The 23,563-nt window shown below is 40.4% G+C and overlaps 1 protein-coding gene across 1 annotated transcript in view; it reads right to left on the bottom strand.

The window, feature by feature from the left end:
• The window catches only part of nrg3b (neuregulin 3b), a 215,413-nt gene that overhangs the window by 17,241 nt on the left and 174,609 nt on the right, over positions 1–23,563 (bottom strand). The window contains exons 3-6 of the mRNA XM_034214835.1: positions 13,701–13,774; positions 8,093–8,119; positions 3,815–3,917; positions 325–451 (exon numbers count right to left, since the gene is read on the bottom strand). Coding sequence (XP_034070726.1) covers positions 325–451; positions 3,815–3,917; positions 8,093–8,119; positions 13,701–13,774 — 331 coding nt within the window. The remainder of the gene's footprint in view (positions 1–324; positions 452–3,814; positions 3,918–8,092; positions 8,120–13,700; positions 13,775–23,563) is intronic.

Below are 23,563 nucleotides of genomic sequence, written 5' to 3'. Positions count from 1 at the left end.
AAGTTTTTCCTTGTACGATGTGAGGGTCTAAGGACAGAGGGTGTCGTGTTGTCATACTGATATTCTGTACACACTGTGAAGTCCACTGAGACAAATGTAACATTTGTGATATTGGGCTATATAAATAAACATTGATTAATTGATTGATTGATTGACTGTGAACTTAAAGGCTTGAGTCAGTAGAGAAATTATTAAGAAGCCCCTCATACATCAACCTGTCAAGCACTCTAAACTGTTTTTAGAGAAGTACTATACATATTAAAATGATCATAATGATGATAAAGACATGACCAGGAAGTACATCAATATCAGGTAAAGACTCACCTTCTGGAGTTGAAGGCTGTACTGGAGCCTGGGAGCAGATTTGGACATGAGGCCAGAGGCGTTGACACTGCAGTCCCTCAGGCTGCGGCTACCGGAGAAATGAGCCTGGAGTTTTTCCCTGTGTCTTCTGCGGACAAAAACAAGAGCAGTGAGAAAGAGGGAATCGTGAAGAATACAGAATAGGCTACAATTAAAATGACCATGGCGGTGAACTACACTATTAGCAGTTTGCTGAGTTCAATGTGTTTCCTGCCTTTTCTGAAATGATTACACACTCGGATAACAGCTTTTGCTTCAATCATTGATTCTTATGACCCACTTGACCCGCTCTTTAAACACATATGTGACAACAATAGGTGATTATATTTATTGAACCGATGGCTTTTCATTCCTGACACATCATTTGCTGTTTGTGTGTGAAAACAGCCACATAATAACTCACACACACATAACATACCTTAGGGCAATACTGCAACGATCTAACAACATGTGTGAAATATTGTTAATGTATGACGGCCTTGAAAGGTTAAGGAGACTGAGTGGCGTTGAACTTGCAACTCAGATGTGGACATTTTTTTTCCCGGGAGCTGTAACAGTAAAGGTTTGACGGTTTAAAAGCGCTGGTTACGGAAATAGCATTAGGAGAGAAGATGTCTTGCACAAGTGAAAATGTAATTAAGTCAATGTACCATGAAACGTCCATTACATGCCTTTGTGATAATATTCTGAGAAAAGAACAAAAGCAAGCCTGAGATTTTCCAGAAATACCTCCAGAGACTCAAGAGTTTCAAACTTCACTTTGAAGAGGGAGACTACGAGAAACAGTTATGGCTGGATGTTTTAATTAGGGATGCACCGAATATTCGGCCACCGAAAATTATCGGCCGAAAATGGTTAAAAAGGCCCTTTCGGCTTTCGGCCGAAAGGGTTTTAGCACCGAAAAAATATCACCGAATGTCAGAACAGGCTTACGTTGGTAACCTAACGTGTTGTTGTCATGACGTAATAAAGACGCGGCGACCATGCTCGCGGCTGGCTCACAGGGGGGGGGGGGGGGAACATTGACCTTTGTCATCGAGATTGCCCTGAGCCTTTAACAAATCGTATTAAATAATCTGATGACAGACTGTAAACAGAATAGCTGAAATTTTAACAAACTAAATAACTCAGTTACCTCTAATCATTAACCCATGTTTGTATCATGTAGTTAACTCCGTGTGTTGCTGCTAGCATACATAACACCTGACGTGGAAACGTTACTCGTGGATGGGGCTACAGAGCTGCTAGAAAGACGGTCGAACCCGGTACATTCCTCCGTCTGCATGCGGTGCACTTTTGCTAAATGTTTAGACAAATTGCTCGTGCTTACATGCTAAACTCTTATTGCACTTATGGTAACAAGTATTCTCCACATCGAGACGGGTAAAGTTTAACCACACCTCGGAGCGCGTTCTCTCCGCCATCTCCGCAGCGTGCTCCGCTGCATGTAGCAGCTGCGTGTGTGTAAACTGCCCCGCCCCCTCGCACACAGACGGGGGAGAGAGATCTCGTCTGATCGAAAATACATCATAGACGCATTTGTTGTCTTTGCATATTAGAAACGAGTTGGCGACACTAAGACTGCGATATAATGTTTTTTAGCAATAATACATGACATATATAAATGTACTGTATGCATTCAAAAGTGCTGAATAAATGTTTTATGGACCCATAATAGTGATTATTATTTAAGTTATGTTTTGCCATAATCATGTCTATTTCCATAATCAGGTAGCTGAACAACATTGGTAAAAAATGTATACATTATATATATATATTTATATTAATCATTTTCGGCCTTTCGGCATTCGGTTTTCGGCCAACTGTTTCCTATTTTCGGTATCGGTTTCGGCCAAGAATTTCCCATTCGGTGCACCCCTAGTTTTAATATATAATGCATTCATAATGGAAAGTTGTGAAGTGAACATGTCAAATCGATGGAGCCTGTTAGGTGTTAATGTATCCATTTAATACTGAAGTCTTAATTAAGCAGACTGTCCTGCTTCATACAGGAGATAACTGACATGTTTTCACCCGTACAGTATAATTGCCTGCAGTCCATTCCATGATTAGAAATAAGGAACTCTTATGAAAAAAAAAATGGGACACGGAAAACTAAATTGGCACCCGATAAACAAGACAGTGTTTTTTTAAATCTTGTGATTAAACTTTGATTGAATAAAAAGAAGAAAATAATTGATGCTTAAGACTCTCAAAATTGCCATTAAATGATCATTCTTAAATACTGGGTTGCTAAAGTATACTTTATCTGCAAATGAGGCCGCAGGCTTAATTCTTCCAGATTTAAAAGAAGCTCATATTAAGAAAAGAAACATAGAAAATGGATGTTGTTGTTGGTTACTAACTACTTAAAAACAGTATCTAACAGAGAAAGCTGTGAAGTAACAATTTGCTGGCTTTTCCTGGTCATTTCAACCTTCAATCCACCATCATTTAATATATAAGCTTAATACACTATTATGTATTTAGTACAGTAGTTATTACTAAGCTAATTTCATAGTCTAATCCATGATAATCAGCAACTGATGGTGGATATTTCACCCACTATGTAGTTCTATGTATTCCCCATTCTGTATCCTGCATAATTACTACAAATTATAACCATTCATTAACTTGGCTTTGATTTTCATATATTTTTATTGTTTGAAAATGTACAAGTTACTTTTTTATCTCTTTCTCTTCTGTATTAAACACTATCAAGGAAGCACTACTGGTTAATCTTCTCAGTGGAGTACTGATGCAAAAAGCCTGAGGAGCAGAATACACTTACGTTTATTGCATGTAAAGCTACACTGTCACCAAACATTCAGGGAAAATAAATTAAATTCAACAACGACTATGTGTTTGGATAATTTCCAGTACATTTATTCTACTGCTGAGCGAGGACTCTCTGGTCATGCTGTCCGACAGACGCTTCTTAGAGCACTCCGGTACTGAAATGAAACCCATTTTTGTTCATCAGGACCAATTTAATCAACACTACATTAACTTCCTTTTTACGCCGCCATTACTTTTACTTTGTCTACATTGGTTTTCTTTATTTTTCCTTGCAGTGAGTAATTGACTTTGGCAGGCTGTCTGGCTTTCGTGCTGCCTGGTACCCCTCTCACCCAGTCGGGAACGTACGCACACGCGCTTAGTGTCTAATGGCTTTTTGAACATGGTCTAGCTCTTGCCCTATCTGTGTATTTCGTTTTGTGAGGAGCATTTTGTGACACACCTGCTCGCTGAAACCGCTTTCCGAATAAATCTTACATGAGTATGTGTCCCAAATGCATCCTACACAATTTGGATTTGATGCCCTGCTAAAACATCCTCTAGCTGACTCACACTTAGAATTTCATCGGGCTCCATGCCATGATAGTAAAGTGCTCTTTCTGCACAGCCGGGGGCACACTCTACTAATGTGGTGCTGGCTGGCATCACTCACTTGTTGCGGCGGTAGAGAGCCATACATGCCACTCCAAGAAGACAGATCCCTGAGGCAATGCTGAAGATGGACAGCACCTGCCTCTGGTAAGTGTCACCACTCTCTGCAGAAGGAAAAAAAACACAGTTCAGGCCATTGAATTTGTTCTTTGACACAAAAGATATGGGCTGTGATTGATCAGGGAGAAAGAAACAGATCAAGAATCAAAATACTGAGCTCACACAAACGGCAGATGGACGCTCAAAAACTGCCACATACTCACACATCCATCTGTATTAGCATAAAGCGACCGATGCTGCTGTCAGTAAATGTCAGTGTTTGAGCATGGGATAGGGACAAGGCAGACACAGGCAGGGCTCAGTGACATGTGCTAACTGAAGTGTGATAATCATTTCGTTCAGACAAAACCCAGCAGGCAACCCCGATGGACTGTCTGCACAGCAGGGGCCACCCCGTGCATGTTTTGCGCGCGTGCATGAACTGTATGTGTGTCAGCATTTCGGAGACTGATGGCGACAGGGAATTAGCAGCAAATGAGCGCTCCCGGAGCTTCTTGTCAGACCCTTGTATATCAGCAGCAGAGGCTTAAGGTCACAGGCAGCTGGGACAAGTAGCAGTTGATCCCAGCAGATATCAGTCTGACAGAGCAGATGAATTGTGGTTCTGCACAACTTGCAATGGTTCAACACGCGGAGTGTGGAGGCACTGCATTCAATTACATCGTTTAGTGGTCAAAATAAGCACAACAAATACAACTCATCTCTATGTCCCGCTGAAATTCATGACCTCATCACTGTAAAACTGAAATCTGTAGTTGAAGATTGGTTTCTGTTTGTAGGCAATCATGGTGGAGCAACCTGTGCATGAAGGCAGGTACACAATCTTTGTGAAGGCCAAAAAAGACGGAACTCGCCGAAATGCTCATGATCTATTGGATATCGGTTTTGGTTTGGTTTTTAGCAGAAATCATATGTGAACTGTGTGTAAACTGGCTACTCGTGAAAAAAAAACTGGGTACAGACGTCATCTTTCAACTCCATCCTCGCGTCTCAAGTTGTTTGAACATTAACATTTAGGACGTATGGAGTAGGACGTTTTGGCCCGGACGTCTGGCGGCGACACGGAAACTTCAGAAAAATCTCGGAAGTTCCCCAAACAAGCCTAGATAGCAACATTTCATTTGCGAAACTCTTCAAAAGATCTTGCTTGATTCCCTTCCTGGCAATCAATTTGGGTTTCACAAATCAAGGCTTACTGTCTAGACTAGAGCGATGCCTGCAGGGGCTAAACTGTCGCAGAAGGGTGGAGACTTTGTTCATGACCTTCAATGCAACCTTCTGTGACATTACTCATTCAATCATAAACAATAACCCCCCCTGTGTCTGATCTCTACACCTTGACAACTGCAGGGTGAAGTGCAGAAAACATCCCCACAACCTGTTCATGAACTTTTAAGGGCTTGTCTGTGGCTTTTGATGCTGTCAACAGAGAACTGTCCAGGGAGGTCTTCTTCATCCTTGCTTGTCTACCCTTGTTTATCCACTTCGTCAAATTCTATTTTTAAGGGACATTTGTAGAGCTTCCTGTGTTCAAAGCAGACACTAGAGTGCAACCAAGTGCGCAAATTCTTTCCTCTTATCTTTTCACTTTCTTCCTCTGCATTACAGAACATCAATGCTGCATCAACACATTCAAGGGGGTAGTATGGTGTAACTGAGGTCAAAACGGAGGGAAAACCTTTTTAATATTAGAACACTTCTGGCAAGATAGCATCTGAAAACATCCTGGAGATACAATATGTTGAGAAATATATGTATACATCAAAAGTTCAAACTGCCCACTCAGCTCTTGTGGAAAGGAGCCAGGATGGGTTGAACATTTAAGAAATGGTGCAAGCGTGGCCGTGACCCTCTATTGCTTAGTTTACATATTAGTTTTAGACATATTTGTATTTTTATATATATATATTTTATAAAGATTGATAATAAAGTTGACTTTGACTTTGACTTACACTGGCAAACTGTGTGGTTATGTGAATAATATTGGGTTGAAAGTAATACTTTTTGAAAATGTGGCTATTTTTGTTGTCAATTTGTGTTGTTATTAACTCATTTAGTTAATTGGTGTTCTGAATTATACACCAATATTAATATTTCAAGGATAATATGTAAACATCGAAATGTTTTCATCTGAGATGTTTATAAAATAGTTGTGATAGTTCATTTTCCAGCAGAGAAACACACTTTTATCAAACAAGTCATTTTAAATGTTAGTTTATTTTCTACAATTCACATTTTTAAGTAAATAAAACCACAAACGAGTCGATGTAGTTGAAGTTAAATAGTATATGAATGCACTCAAACATCCTCATATATATCTGAGGCATTGAATGATTTATGTTTTCAAATATAATAAGCCCTTTTGGCCCATAACATCAGCACTTCTGGCAGGCTCTATTGTACATAATAGGACATAACACTTCCCATATTTGACACTTATATTATAATACTCCTAAGTGGTGGAGCTGTCAACAAGTTCCTGACTTGCAGATTCTTGTCCCTCTGTAATTTGTCATAAAGGGACCGCAGTGAATGTCCTTAAGCTGCACTTTACACATGAACGACAGAAGTTGCCCTGTTCACAAGCAATGTGTCACTTGTATAGCCGTGCCCCTGTAAACCCGGCAGCCTCTAACCATCAGTGAAATAACCTCTTGACGTTTCCGTCTTTGAAAGATATAGGACATATCTTCCCCTGCTGCAGCATCATCTGTGCTCATCCGAGGCACCACCTGAGACGAGCCTCTGCCTTTTTTTTTTTTAGAAAGATGAAATAGGCCTTTTTTGGAAATCTGAACATAAAACCAGCTGTCTACAAAGCTGTGCTGAATGGCTGTGAGGACAAACCAACATGCAGTCTGTGCATACAACCATTACAGGCCTTTCATGCCTGATGCCTGCAAGGCATTCTTGATATTAGATGCAAGAGGGTGTAGGGAGACGGAACGAACTGAACAGCCTCAGCTATATCGGCTAAGCCATGTCATATTGACACGAGGACAACACAATCCCATATGGCCACCTATTCTATAGCAACCACTCACATCACCATAAATAACTGCTATAATGAGGAGCATGCTAAAGTATCCATGACAAAATGGGGTATTTGGCCTGAAATACACAAGGGCACACTACTCTAGAGACAGGGGTGAAAAAATGCAAGAAAATCAAAAGACAAGATCCTATTTTTTGCACTCAATCCCACTCCAAATAGAGCTTTGCTATTTTCTCACTGACTGTTTCAAGCGATCCTATTTTAGACTTAGAAAAACGCTGACTATAACAGGTTCGAAGAGTCCCATTGCTAAAGCAGAAAAAAGAATGGAACACAATGAATAAGCACACACATAGCTTTTAAACACCAACAAAACTGCCTGCCCTTCTGTCTGTCATCCGTCTAGGTATCAATCGATCAGTCCTGTTCTCATGTTATCAAATGCATCGCCCACCTGCAGCAGCATTGTGGACTCATTTAGTCCCCAAGATTAAAATCACTGAACTGAGTAATGCTGTGCGCAGGGCAGGCTTCTTTCTTTCAAAGCACCTTCTATTTCCTGGAGCAAGTGTGTGACGTGACGGGCGGTGTATGAAGCTGCGTTAATGGAAAACTTCTCTGCATGCAAATGTTTGTTATCATGTACACACAAAAGGAAGCCAGAGAGCATGGAAAAGACCGAAAAGATAAAGTGGAAAACGGTACGAGGGCGTTGGATGCTTTGTGTGTGGGGGGGGGATTATATATTCCCTCTGGAGAAAGAACAGTGCCATTATTAGAGATAGGGGATAAAGATGTGTTAACCCCCTTGAGGGTTATAATGTATCTGAAGGAATATTGAATTACAAAGGGGTTAAACAGTATTTCCATTATTCAATTTAGAGAATTACTCAGAATGTGTATAGGCTTTAGATAACTTGGACAATTAATTGTTCTAAACAGATATAGAATTGACTGCTAAATACACAATCATACACGAACTGCCGCGGTGTGTCTTATTTGCTCCCCCTTCGTTACATCACTCGTCTCTAACCGCACTGTTCTCATTCAGACAGAATACACCTAATTCACCAGCACGGTGTTTCCATGGCGACTGGCCCGCATTAATTTCCCAAGGTGAGTGGCCTTGTTGTGCTGGATTGTGTGTTTTGTATGTGGTGTTTTACAGACGTACGGCACATTAACAATTGAGTACTCCACATAGACAGTGTAAAGTTGTCTTACCCATGAACTCAATCCCAAGTTCATCCGCTGTTCCATTCAAGGCCAGGCAGCATGAGGAAAAGGGAGGGAACGGGTACAAAAAGGGGGAGAGAGAGAAAGATGGGAGAATAAAACAGTTACAACATGATGCGCCTGTGTCTTGCTCAGAATCCACCTTAGGGAGGGACACATGCTGCAACTAGAACATAAAGTTGGTTTGATGGTTTGCTCTGACATGTCTCTCCCTTGTGCAGCAGGTAATGAGCCAGCCAGCCCCAGAAGCTCGGTATGCTACTCTGTGATACACTCTTAGCCTACAATGGCTTTGAAAACAACACAGATAAAGGGGCTGAGAGGATTAGAGGAAGGATCATGAAAGTCAAATTTGAAAAAAAATGACATATCATATAGCTTTTTGTCACCGACGTTGCCTAGCGAAAGGCGGTTGTATTGATTCACGCCTGAGGCATGGCAGTAATTGTGCTACTCTGTCTCCAAGCATAGCTTCTCAATATTCACGAGCTGGTAGCTTTAAGATGCGCCGCGCCAACACACACGTTCACATGCGTCACACCCATAGGCATACAGTGCTTTCCACTGTGTGTGTATGTCTTTGTCTCGCACATACAGTACACCCCCTCTCACACTCGCAGACACACACACAGAGCCTTTCTTCATGCAGTTAAGTCTTTCTTCCCAATCCCAGTGCTGGGGAAACAGATAAAAAGGAGCCCTCGTGTTCCTTCCATCCTGACAGTGCCCCTTTTTCATGTCACTGTAATGTAATCTCATTTAAATTAAAATGAAACCCTCACTAGTAATTGCTTTTCTGACAGAGGTGGTCTGAGTTTTAAATAGAATGTGGCTTGCCAAGCTCCTGACAGATTATGTAGTGGGCACTCTCCAAAAACATAAAGAGGCTAACACAGAAGAAACAAAATTAACATCTGTTCTCGGATGCATTTTGATTGTACCAAGGGAACATCTGTCAGTGCTGTGGCTTTGTGAGTTGGGGGGAAATAAAAACATCCCAGAGATTGGAGTGGGGTTCAAATAAAACACAAATAAACATTTGGATGAATGGATTATAATCATTTTACAAGCTTATCTCCCTATATATTAAGTGGTGTGATTTAAGGACAAAGACAGTTGAAAAAATACACTTAATGAAATTAGGATATTTATTTCAAAGCCAAGATTTGAATGTACTCTATGGCTTCCTGACAGTCTCTGGCTGTGGTTACAACAAGCCTGCATACCATGTCTGAAAACCCTAAATAAATTATTCCATTAATAAATGAATTAACATTTGTATTCAAATATAAACTAGGTGTCATCATGTTTTACTGAATATAATGTCGGTTCATAATCTCCATATTCATCCCCTGCAGTCTCGAGGGTTGTTTAACAAATGTCAGCATTTATTACACGCGAGTCATAACCGAGTCTGAAAACAATTCATATATGAAAGATTCAAAACAGTGAAGAGGCAGTCAACTCTGGCCCGGGGACATTATTCGTATTGCCATGAGGAATTTAAAGATATAACTGCATGATTAGGATAAGGTCCACACAAGGCGCTTACTTGGCAGGGCCCAAGAAGTGAATGCAGTATTTCATTGATGTTGCCTGATCTGTATTATCCATTCAAGCCTTTCTCTGTCTCCAACATTTTCCCACTCTAAATCGCCCTGGCTGTCACATCCTGTGCAGATGATGTCATTGCAAGACTGATACACATCCCTTGCTCTGGCATCGCCTCGTCTGGAGACATTTGCCAATCATAATACATGCAGGCTCCCAATCCGTCGCACTGGCAACTCAAAGCACCCCTGAGAATCACTTACGCTCTAGTGGGAGCCTTGAGAGAAAGCTTGGAGAATACCTGTGCATCATGTCAGATGCTCTTGGCTCGATTAAGAGGCAGAAATCTGGCGGGTGGGAGAGACAATGGCAGCAGTGAATCAAATCCTTAATCCCCTCCTTCATTTGGGTGAGCAACACTGGGGAGCCAATATATGTGTGTGTGTGTGTGTGTGTGTGTGTGTGTGTGTGTGTGTGTGTGTGTGTGTGTGTGTGTGTGTGTGTGTGTGTGAGCTCAATATCCTGTGTAGCTACTTACAGCAGACATTATATCTACCGGAGATATATAGTTCAAATTAGAGGCTTGACTTCTCCCTCTTTGTAAATCAGCTGGGTAAAACTAAAAGCCAGCTCAACTCCCTCCCGCTCCATCTCCTCTGTAGTCTCAGATGTGCAACTTGCTCCACTGAACACCATTAATGGCATGCTCCAAACTCTTTCAAAGTATAAGGAGGAACCCATTCAATTTTTAACCAGATATAGAATAAAATGCAGCCTTCTACACTTTCATGTCTCCAATAAAATACCTCGCCGCCATCCCCACTGTGCACCAACGACTCAGACCCCAGCTCTTTTTTTCCACCTCATTTCCGAGTTCACAGCAGTGTAGCCAGAGTACCTGACAGGGAGTCTCTTTGTCCTTTTGTCCTTTTGTCCCCGGGCTTTTGAGATGGGCGCGACTTCTCTTTTCTACCTCTGTAAAGATGTGTGTATGACGGAGTGGCACTGTGTGGATGGCTCTTTGGAGAAGCTGCTTTGCGGGGCAGTCAATACCCAGACCAAGCATGAGAGCGAATGGTTGATTTTTGACTGTGACGTGCACAGGAATTGATTTCAGAGAAGAAGAAAAAAAAGGTTAAAAGAGCATAGTTTGCGTGGCAGATAAAAAACATTCATTATTTTCTCATGTTTGAGTTCTGTCTAAAGCTTAACATCTTCACACACACACACACACGCACGCACGCACGCACACACACACACACACACACACACACACACACACACACACACACACACACACACACACACACACACACACACACACACACACACACACACACACACACACACACACACACACACACACACACACACACACACACACACACACACACACACACACACACACACACACACACACACACACACACACACACACGTTGAATTGAGTTTCACTGGAACTCATCCACTTGTAGTTGTTATGCATGTATGTGTGTATGTTTTTATATGATTTGGTTTTAGCAAGCAGGATAATCCTCAAAACCCTTGGTAATCTGGGTAAATTTTTGATTACTCTGTATCAACAGAGATCAAAATAGGCTTCATTCCTCTCTCAAATCTTCCAGGGCACATTTATCTCTGTTGGTGGTTAAACGATTGTGGACAAAACACAGCTCTCTGAGGCGAACAGGTGCGTGCATGCAGTGCTCTCACAAGGCACTTTGTTTACTGCCTTGTATTATTCATTTTGTTTTCTTGATTCAAGATGTCGGGGGTGTGTTCCTGGCACACAATGCTACTGACAATGTCAAAAATGTTTCTGAACATTAACATTTTTTATAGATATCTGCTCTTCACTTATCCGTCAACTTCATTTATCTAGCAATTTATTCTTATTAATAACTATATACTCTTAAGATTAATGAGTTGTATTATTAATTACTATTACATGCATATAACTTGAACCAACAGAAAGAGAACACCCAGCTTTCAAGCTGGTCCTTGAGTAAAACTACCGGGCTTTTGAATTACAAAAAGGAAAACAAGTGAAAGAAGAAAAACTAGACCTTTCACAGAGAAAAAGCACATGTTAGATTTATGTTTGGCCTCCAAGCTACCGAGTCCTTCAGTTATAGAAAAACAAAAGCTAATAACCATAATTGAAGATTGCAGAAGGTCTATTTGTGATTTCCATGGGATTTTAATATTCAGGAAAGGTCTGGCAAGGCTGCACTTGACATCATATCATATTGTTTATACTATATAGTGAAGCTGGGAGAGCTTCCTGGAGCACCCAAGTAAAGGCAATCTTTTTCAAAATGTCTTAATTTACGATAGAACATAACACAATAACTTTGTTCAGGTAAAATAAAACGACTCTCTCGTTCATTCGTTTACACCTTTTAGACATTGGACCAGTAACCCGGGGCTGCTCATAGATATAGCTTTGTTCTAAGGGGTCAAGATGCATTTTGGGATTTGTTGCCTGTGGATACAACGCATGAGCAGTAGCAAGAGCAGCAACACTGCCACTATGGCTTTGCAGCTTAGAGTTAAAGCTTCCTCTGGGAGATTCCTACCCTTAATGTGTTTTTGCTTCACGCTCATCAAACTGTTTTAGGCTTCGCCGTCCCTGAAACACCGTTTTTTTTGTCATCTGAAAGGTCTATTGTATGTTTAATCCACTGACAAAATCCATCCACTTCCCTTCTTCCATCCTGGATGTTGCAATGGGGATATAGTTACCCTTCTTTTATATGTTGCCTTTTGAGGCATATTGTATTATACACTTTCTTTAAATGAAAATGTTCTATAAATGTCTTTGGGTATCTATGTTTGGGCAAAACATAATATTTATTCAGCTTATCTCAAAAGGCAATATCAAATATCTTCCGTTCTGGACACGCATGAAAATGGATGCCTGCCGATAGAAGATAGAATACATCCAGAAAAGTGGCTGTCATGAGGGAGAGGAAACATGCTCTGTGTCGACGGCCTGTGACCCCATTACTGGCCTCTCAGTGGGTCTGGTGGCATCACGCAGGAGGAAGTAGGAGTTAAGTTTCCTCTCTGACTCGGTGCCGAGGAGTCAAGTCACTCCATAAAACACTGCGAATTTGTAAAGCCACCGTCTCATGGGAAAGGCTCTGGGCCTCTAATTTCTCTTCCTTGTACCTCTGACTTTTGCTTTATTTTTTAACCACACTACACAGCTGTCATGGGAATTTAAAGACTCCAGGGTAAGTGTTTCTCATGAGTAATAGGAAACTGAAAACTTCCCTTCCTTGTAACTACTAGACTAAATCAAGATTAAAGACTGCAGTAAATGATGCAGTTTTTATGCACATGGTTTAATACTAATATCGGCTAGAACTGTTCTTAATCATCCAATAAAGAAAGCAAGTCTTGTGACGCACATAACAACAGTGTCTTGTAACCAAATAATATTCTTTATTTCTATAATAAAACATTTAAAATGATAATTATTCATTTGAGTGTAACCACCTGCTGTGAAAAATGGACTGAAAATGGAAATATAAAGCCTAAAATAATTAGAACTAAAAGCTAAGAAAATATTTCTTATTCTGGAATTCTAAGAGTATTATCACCTCATAAAGCTTCGTAGCTCATGCTAGCGTTTTCTTTAAGTATCAAACAAGCACAAGTGGCTGTAAAAAAACAAATTGGCCAAATAATTGTAAATCTATGTCGGTTTTTTATGCTTGTATCTTTTGAAAATGCTATACTCTTAGCTTATGAATGATCACAATATCATTAAATGGAAGATTTATATATGTATATTTTTGGGCTGTTTTATGCCTCCATAAATGAGTTGACATTAGGGAACTGAGAGGAAACAAGGGAGAGCGATTGGTTGAACATGCAACAAAGTTCCCCTGGTGTTTGAACCGGGTATTTTGTCTTAATGGTTGGGGCCTTAACCCCTATTTTCCAGAGATTTGCTCGCAGGCATGCAACATGTTCTTGTTATATCATGTCACAGATCGATATACTTTAGAATAATAAAATAGAAAGGAAAGCGTACTTGGGTCTGACAAGATAGCATCTGTCTTGGGAACAAACTGGTCACAGCGTAGTCCATGGTAGCCCTCCTTACACCTGCGAGAGGGGGAGGGAAAAGAACAAGATTAGAAGTTAGACAAACCAAGCAAAAAGTACCAAAGTACAGAATGAAGAGACTTTCAGATAAGCAAAGTTGAGAGGAGGAGAACCTAGAATGGGACTGAACGGAGGGTACAAAGTGGAGTGCTAGCCGAGGACCGAGGTGGTAGAGGGAGATACACAGAGACTGTCGAGAGGGGTGGGGTGAGAAGAAAGAGAAAGGAAGGAGAAGATAGTTGGGCAGGCCTATAAGCAGAGCCTGCAGCCTCACTGATAGCACATGATTGACAGGAATGCCAGGTCCCAGTGGAAGAAACGGGGTTCTGGGATGGGAAGTACTTGGCGTGATGAAAACCACGGAAGATCTACAATGGAAGGGAAGCTGCCATAGCTGGAAGACTCATATAAACAACGTCTTGGCACGGTCCAGATATTTGCTTTCATCACCAACTGAACATCCCCACACTGAGGAGGCCTGCAGATCCCTCAGCAACTCTCATAAATATATCCACCGAGATTAGGAAATCTGCAATATCGCAGCAATACCCCCATCTTTATACATTATTATACATGTATAAATCTTGTTAATGACTCGGGATTTTTCCCAGTCCTGTGTGTACCTCTACTGTCAGAATACAAAATGTCTTTGTACAAAAAGTTGCTCCAAAGATCAGGTCAGAAATACAAAGTTTTGGAGTTGCTCCTCTGCACTCAGCCCTAGTTTGGCACCATCCTCAACAGTTTCTGTTTCAAAGAGGACTTCATTATCTTCAATAGTGGCCATACTGTGAGAACATTCAGTGGGCTGATCCATCCCTCTGCTCTTTCACGGCTTAGGGGAGACAACTGGGGGATTTGCTTTGATGTGACTGTTTCAACATTAACTTGTTCATGAGTGAGCGATATGTTAGACTTGTCAATATTTTCTCCATTGCATCAGTCGATGACATATTGCAGGTAAACTGCAGGGATTTACGCTCGCACAATATCCGTCAATATCTGTCTGTCGCGTTTCCACCAGTGTCACCGATCCCACATACACCGTAATGTTTAAGATGAGTGACAGGCAGAAGCAGACCATTCGGTCACACTCAGCTCAGCTCGACCTGATAGCCCGAAGAACAATACAAAAATAAATAATAGCACTATCAACAACAACTGAGCCATGTAAAACAAACCGAGCAGCTGTGGAGATCAAAAGTTGGAGGTAAGGGATGTGATAAGAGTGACAAATATGATAGACTGTCACCATTCTTGGTCTTATATCTCAAGCTGCAGCCTCCATTTGTGCAGTGTGTCTCAGCCCAATATGTGCCACTTCTTATCCCTCCTCTTTTGGCAATAATGCAGTATGGAGTTGATGCGCAATTGGTGAAAATAAATCGGATACAGAACGGTATGTGGACCTCTTATTTCACGCTGGCTCAAAGCTGAGAGTAGTGCTAATGCCCAGCATCTGCTTTTTTCACTGGGTGTCCATCATTTTCTTTCTGTTTGCGGCTTGTTTGTCGATTTCGTGGCTCAAAAGGAAAATGTTAGGTTGCACCGTGCAATTGTGGTACCTGTTTGGCAGAAAATTGCACTTGCATCCCAACCAAAAGAGACCACTTCTTTGCACATGATTGAGACATCATTTGCTCTGGTGTAACCTGCTTTGACTGCATTTTTGGACACTTGAAACCCCAGAAAGCATCTGTGAACACATTGGTAGCTGCTTTTCCGGCAACTTGTTAGCAAGCAGTTGCCAATTTCCACATCCGGCAGCCAAAGAGCAATATGATGATGAACAGGACTCGTGTTCCAAGCCAACTGGTGAATGTGATTCTGATATTAATTGTAATCATAGTTGTGATTTTACTTTTCATCAGTAGGCAATTTTAGGAAAGATAATGGAGGGATACCATCACTGTTGTCAGAAAAATGACCAAAATGCATGCCCTTTTTTAACCAAAAGTTCCAACTCTATCCCTTAGTCGTAGAAGGGAATGTGCCGAGGTGTTGTTTAGTTGCATGTTTGTCCCCCTGACTCATTGATCCTTTATTTGACTGAGGTTCATGCATGTTAGAATCTATGGCCCCAACCATGGCTCTTACTGTATATTCCTCCTAGCTGTTTATTGATAAATCCATGGCGCTGTCCGAGGGGTAAGAAGTAGCAGTGAGATTTATAATCGTGACTTTTTCTCTCCGTAGCCCCTTTTAGGGGGAAAAACTAAAGAAACCAATAGTGTACAGAGTAAAGTTGCATGCCAGAAAACTACGAGTGATCCCTTTCTCTCCCTGCCCACATGGCCATTTGAATCTCCCTTGAAAAAGAGATCTTTGATCTCAATGGGACCAATCTGGTTAAATAAAGGTTTGAAATGAAATGACATTTGTAATAAGAAAAGATACTGATAACAGCTGCTTTAAAAGGCACATAATGAAAACATCAAAGAAAGATTTGAAATGATGGTTGTGCTGAAAAGTGACTTTGCAAAGCTTTTAAAATCTCAGTGCCTTTCATGGTGATCAGCAGTGCTGTAAAGCTGCAGGGCGTGATCGTTGAAACGATCATTTTTGTGTTATGTGGCAGTAAAAACCTCTCTAACTGTACCTTTAAATGGTGTGTGAAAAATCTCCTTGAAATAAACCCTTTAAATCTTACACTTCAAACACTTTATGTTATTTCATTTCCAAAGTAAGCAAAACCAACAGAAACCTGTATTTCTCCTCTCAGGCAAGATAACAAGGGCACTAAGAACTAGATTGTCTCCCGTCCCTCCCACATCCAGACTTCCATTAATAAATCAGACTGAAAGATATGACAAATTCAGTGGCCTGTAACTCTATTTTACACGCACATAAAAACACATACACAATGTTATTTTGTTGTGTTGACCTATAGAGAAGTTAACAGTGCTACTAACAGAGTCTGACTACTTCTGCATCCTGGAGATATTTTGGGAAACGCTCCTGAGTAAAACAGATATGTTGGGCGTCAAATTGAAGCATTCATTGTTGGCAAAACGTACATCATTGTAATTCAGATGATACCTCACATATTCATGTATTCAGAGCCTGGCTCTTAATAGCTGTGCAATTGTGTGCCAGGAGGACTGATTTGATTAATAATTTGCATGATACAGTGAAGTAGAATAAAAATGTGTGAGAAGAATATAATCAAATGGATACGTAATACAAGCACCCACCAAAAAAAAAGAAAAATACATAGGCCAATATGGTTAAAGTGATCAGATATGGAGGCTTTGAGAAAACTGGGAATCTAAATATCCATTTAAAAATCATCATTATTTACCAAGGTAATAAATCAGACTCAGATTTCACATGGAAATTGAACATTTGTCAACAACATGACATTCAATGCATAAATACCAATGCAAATGAATAACGCAATTATATCAGATGAATTACCTAGTAAAACGACACATATAAATACTAGTTTATGATGAAGGTGCTGTCCCAGGAGAATCTGGACTTTTCACACATCTATTCTGATTCTTACATTCAATGTCAAGCTTTTGTTGGCTTTCAAATGCATATCACGGGAAACAGGGAATCTACAAATCCTATTTCTTTGTTTTGGTATTAAAAAAAAAGCACTGTCCCTTTTTTGTCACCAAGCCAGTCAGATTTAAACAGCCAATCATGTACGGTAAAAAAGGGAGGAGCACAAGGCACCCTCTCAGATCTCAAGGGTAAATCGTGCCTCCCCTCCCATTGCTGGGCTCTGTCGCCCTCCATCGCACCTTTTATCTTCCTTTTTAGCATTCTGAAACACGAACCCAGAGGCAAAATGCCTGTCTGGCTATCTGTTTACGTCTGGGCTTGCTTTCTGTTTGTCTATATCTCCATCCCTCTCCCCCCTCCTGCCGTCTTTGTAGCACTGTGAAACAAGATCAGCACCCCTCAATGAGATGCAAACAATGCTTTGTAAATGTGTGATAAACAATGTTAGATAATGACACACTTTGAGTATGTGTGTTGAGTGTCTATCTTCCAATGAGAGAAATGGAGGAAGAAAAGCTTGTATTCATTGATGTGCGTGTTTGGTGAGTTCCCTCATTGATGTAATTATTCCAAATATAACCCAGATGTGTGTGGGAATCAGGGCACATGCGACAGTCTCCGTACAGATGTGTGTTTACATTTCGCAGCAGCTGTGTGTGTGAGCAGAAGCTATAGACTTGGAGCTGCAGAATTACCCCTACTTTTTCAGAACTGCCTCCGACTACCCAGCGGCCTTTGACACATGTTCAAGTCACAGAGAAAACACACCTCTGATGTCTGGAGGATGATGGAGGGGAGGGCAGCTCTGCCTCATTACTCATCACCACCCTGCCTGTTAATTAGCGTGACTACAGCGTGGAGAAAAGTGTGAGTGCAAGGGGAGGGACGGGTTTTTCAAGGAGGAAAGAAGGAACGAGAATGTGATCATGTTAACCTAACTTTTCATTTAATATCAAACGCCCACGCTAATTAGCTTCCACATGTCCTGTAAATAAGTCCATATGAGCTATTGCTACTGTGGTAGTAGTGAAGTAGTGTGTTGTGAGAATTGCTTTAAGAATTTTGAGCATTCGGCAGACTACAAATCAACTAATAAAGCTAGAAATCTAGGTGTAGTGATGGACTCTGACCTGAATTTCAACAGTCACATCACAACAGTTATTAAGTCGGCATACTATCACCTGGAGAACATATATAGGATTAAAAAACGAATGTCACAACAGGATTTAGAAAAGCTTGTCCATGCTTTTATCTTCAGTAGACTCGACTACTGCAATAGTGTATTCACAGGGCTGACAAAATCCATCAGAAAGCTGATTCTGAACGCTGCTGCTCGAGTCCTCACTTACATTAAAAGAGTGGATCACATCAGTCCGGTTCTGAAATCTTTACACTGGCTTTCAGTCGGCCAAAGAATTGATTTTAAAGTACTATTGCTCGTTTTTAAATCACTAAATGGTTTAGGACCAAAGTATATTAACGATCTCCTGCATAATTATGAACCATCAAGGTGTCTCAGGTCTTCTGGAACGGGTCTGCTCTCTGTTACGTTAAGAGTCAAAACTAAACATGGAAAAGCAGCGTTTAGCTATTATGCCCCGACAAACTGCCGAAACCTGCACGTCTGCAGAAACTCTTACTATTTTCAAATCGAGACTGAAAACATATCTTTTTGCCGCTGCTTTTAATTGAGCACTGCAGAATGCATTTTATTCATATATTGTATAATTGTTGTGTTTAAAACCTGTTAAACCCCGAGCCTGTTTTTCAGGTTTCAGGCTCGAAAATGACATTCCCAGAACAAATGACCATATCTTCCCTTCTAAAAGGGTTAAATTAATAATCTTTTTTCTCAAAGTAATGATAAACCTGTGAGTTGGATGTAGAAAAGTCAGAATCAATATAGATGTTTTTTATTTTAAAGAAAATTCAGATTGAACATGGTAAAAAACAGTAAATTATAGTGTCCGTCCAAAAAATATGTTGTACTTATAGTGAAAACTAACCTTGGATGATGGGTTAGTAGACTAAAAGCTTTAGGAATCCAAAGTACAACATATAATAAGTACCCTGTATCAAGATTGATGAAAAACAAGTGATATTTGACCTTTAACAGGTTAATTTCTTATCTTTGCTTTTTAAATGCCTGTTGTACAATGCCATTATATAATGTGTTGCTGCTGTATTTATTCATAAATGTATTTTATTTTATTTTGTAAAGCACTTTGAATTGACGTGTGCTGAAAGGTGCTATATAAATAAACTTGCCTTTAAAGTGACTATATTCCGAACTACCGTAAGATGAAGATCATTATTCTATTATAATGGAGTCAAATAGTTTTCGAGTAGCTTTGATAAGAACATTTGGTACCCTGTAGAGTTCAACATTATTATAATGAAACCTGAAAAGAAAGGGGAGAGCCCAATAACTTCCCCACTCTCGATACAAAAATCATTCCGACAGCACGTCTTGATTTATCTGGCCTATATGACTAGGCTTCATAACCGAAGCTGGCTATCCCTGAACTGCAGGACATTGCTATAAACAGCTTGTTAGCTCAGCTTGCCAAAATGTAATAAATACTTTTGTATCCAGGCATAAAACTACTGACTTAGAAATACTACTAAAACTATGTGGAAGAGAAACCGCATGCTACTTAAACTTGGCACTCCATGTAATGTAAACATGATGATTGGGAAGTTAACAGAAAGTATGCACAAATAATTTGAAACGCAGATAATGTTGGACCGGATCCATTTTCCCTTAATCACCTGACTTCTTGGAAATGACTTTCTTCAGTCTCACTATCAAAGGCAATCAGTATTTGGCAGCGGGGTTCTTGCCACACTCAATAGACACATTCTTCACACCGCGCCACGCCTTTTGAATCAGCGCCACATCTCATATTGCAAAGCAACTGGTGCAGTTGATGATGTTAAGTATCACTGAATTGGGCGTTACCCCTAATTTCCATAACTTGACCTACAAGTCATGCATAATAAAATCAAGATTTGCATATGCATGGGAAGCACAGATGAACTATGGTATAAAGTTAATTGCTAAATATTGAAAAAAAATCGTTCCCTGTGTGTGGAAGGTGTGGTATTTTCATTTTCTCATTTTTGAGAAAGCACCTGCTGCAGTCCATGATATCCACCTATTTTCCTCCATTTTATAAATGCGGCATAAGAAAAAGGCTGAGGGCATGCAGTCGATTTAAGCTGCATTCTCTTTCTACCGCAGCCTAATTTTCACCGCTGGGAAGGTTGGGATGTCTAAATGAAATCCATTTTTTATGAGCAGAATTTTTTTTTAGACCTCCAGTGATCTAATTTATTTTATAATAAGAAGCACGCACATACACATATCACACCCATCGCACATACACACACACACACACTTTCACTCCCACACATGCATCTCTGCTCACTCTCAATATCAAAGAGTAATCAGAGGCTGACACTTCTCTCATTGTGATTGATGGTGCACGAGGGAAGAATAGGCTATGAGTTGGCTGCAATCGGCTTAGATTGTTCCATGGTATAACAAAAACAAACATGATACGAGGCCAAATAGCCTTCAATAAAGACAGTCTTCTGCCGTTATCGTACAAACCATACATATCTCTACAGTATCTGTCTTTTATACCTTGAGCGAATGTGATGGATGTCTACTACTGCGTGAGAGCTGTTTACTTACAAGAGTGATATGCGGCTGCCGGGAAGTGAATGTGTTCAAAACTTTAATGCTATACCGAGAAGAGGGTAGAAAAAGGTAAAGCTAGAAGGAATCTGTCGAAGAGCTATTTCTCTTTCTTTGAAAATAACAGAGAACGTGTGGATACAAACATAATGCGTGCCTAGCAGTTCAATAATTGGCATCATAAATTGAGGTAGACTTAATTACTTTGAGGACCAAACAGAGCATTAATAAAGCCATTTCATTTGCTGGGGACATGAAAAGCGTGATGTATGATAAATACAGCGCTATAACACTGATTAAAATCTAGATTGTCAGTCAAGCAACTGTTTGTCTCAGATATTGCACTTGCTAACTCAACTACAGTTAATTACAGCTTCATTAGGGTTGTGACTAATGAGGCACTTTACTGTTATAGTAAACACTTTGGGAATAAAGTGAAGTAAGGTTATACTGCCCTCGTTCCTTTTATAAGGTTTCACAGCTTTTTGGATATTATCCTGGAAACGTCTTGCCGGTGAATAGTAATTACAGCACATTGCATTTTCTTGAGCTGCACCCTGGCATAATAGCTACTGCAATTTCCCCATTATGCTGCAGGGATCATTACATTTTCATCAGCTAAGACAGTAAACAAGGCTGCTGCAGCTGATTCTTTCATCAAGATAAACACACACTGACACAGCCTCACATCAACAGAGATGGCAAAAGTAAACACATCCTTTACTCAAGTAGAAGTACAGATACTCGTGTTTAAAAATACTCTGGTAAAAGTAGAAGTACTGACTAAACTTCTTTACTCAAGTAAAAGTAAAGAAGTATGGGCTTCGAAATGTACTTAAGTAAAAAGTACCCATAACTAGCAGCTGTTTTAAAGAGTACCTGACCTCCCTTTATATTAATAGAACAATAATGTCATTGTTAGCTAATGAATGTTTCCATGCTGAACAACGGCAACATGACAACGTTTTAATTGGTCGCTCATCTTTAGAGAAGACCAGGAAATGATGGATACACAGATCGTGTTAAAATCAATAGGCACGCAATGACTCTATATAATAATGATCACGCCACCAAACACACATTCAAACTAAAGGAACCAGTCTGTTTGGAAAAAGTAAGAAGTAGAAAGTACAGGTATTTGTGTTTAAGGTCACCTGTTATGCAAAATCCACTTTTTCATGTCTTTTATACATAAATATGTATAAAGAGATTCTGAAAGTGTCAGGAAAAAATATTTGCTCACTTTTTGTCCTGATCCATTTCTATAAAAACCTGTCTGAAAATGAGCTGATCAGATTTTGGCCACTTTATGATGTCATAACGATTTTTTGGCTTGTGTAACCATTAGCCAATCACCAACCAAGGTAACCCCCCCCCCCCACCACCTTATCACCTGAATCTCCTCCTAGAGCACCATTGAGTTCTTTGTAACCAAATATCTCTCAGTGGGGCGTGGGGAGAGGATCCTTATTTTCATCTGAAGTAACAGACAGAGAATCAGCACTTTGGAAACAGGGCTGAAACAGAGGGGATTATGGGATGCTACAATGATCTGTTTGGTATTTCCAGCCAAACACTTCAGAGACATGTTTTATATATATCTGAGACCTATAATATATTGATGAAAAACTGTATAATAGGGGACCTTTAAATAAAGTAACTCAACTACTTCCCAACTCTGACTATCAAATGTCATCTGGAGTAACTAGCAAAAAACAAATACAATATTTCCGGCGCATGGCACAAGAGAGCAACACAGCACACAATGTTCTGGTCTGGTGCTCCCTATCTGTACTCATTAAGTTCTTGGAGGATCAAGACGTCCCAGCTCGTACGCCACGCACATCAGCTGGGTTGGATTGGATCTGGGAGCTGGCAGTGTATCACGCAGGAGTGAACGCTACATCATGACGTTGCTCCCAAGCTGCGAGTCTGTAACAGGTGCTGTTTCAAAGGACTAGAGATAACAGAGGGGAAAGAAAAGGGGTGAGAGGAGACAGACACGTGAGAGAGGGGTGAGGGGTGAGGGGGGGGGGGGGGGATCCTGCTGAAGGCAATGTATTCCTCTTCATCTTCAGAGATTTCTTTACGCTTTCTTTCCCCGGGCGTGTGTATGTGGTCGCACAATTGCAAAAATATACTGGCAGTTCTATTATGTTTTGAAGAAAATAATATTTTAAGCTCTTGAAAAATAAAGATGAATTTTTTACCAGCAGTATAGGTTAAATATTCAGAAGATTTGCAATTTCAAAGCTGAATAATCCTATTGTGGGGTGTTTGTGTAATATTAACCTCAGCAAGCAACCTTATGGCTTCCCCAGTGGCGGCGCTAGGGGGTGGCTACTTGGGCTCAAGCCGCGGATGTTTTCTGAAAAGCCCCGGATGTTTCACTTTTTTTTTTTTGAAAACGTCTCGGGAGTAATATGCAGTACCGGAGTCCACCAGAGAGGCATCCGCTGCGGGACATTAGCCTGCGTACTGCGTAGCCTGCCCTGAAGTAGAAGTGATCCTTCCTAGTGCCTGACGAGTTTTAAGCTAATAGCCTATACAGTTATGGATATTAGAAAGTTATT

The sequence above is a fragment of the Gymnodraco acuticeps genome, unplaced genomic scaffold (genome assembly GCF_902827175.1).
Source record: "Gymnodraco acuticeps unplaced genomic scaffold, fGymAcu1.1, whole genome shotgun sequence".
Lineage (NCBI taxonomy): Eukaryota > Metazoa > Chordata > Actinopteri > Perciformes > Bathydraconidae > Gymnodraco > Gymnodraco acuticeps.
This window is presented reverse-complemented; position numbering and strand designations above follow the sequence as displayed.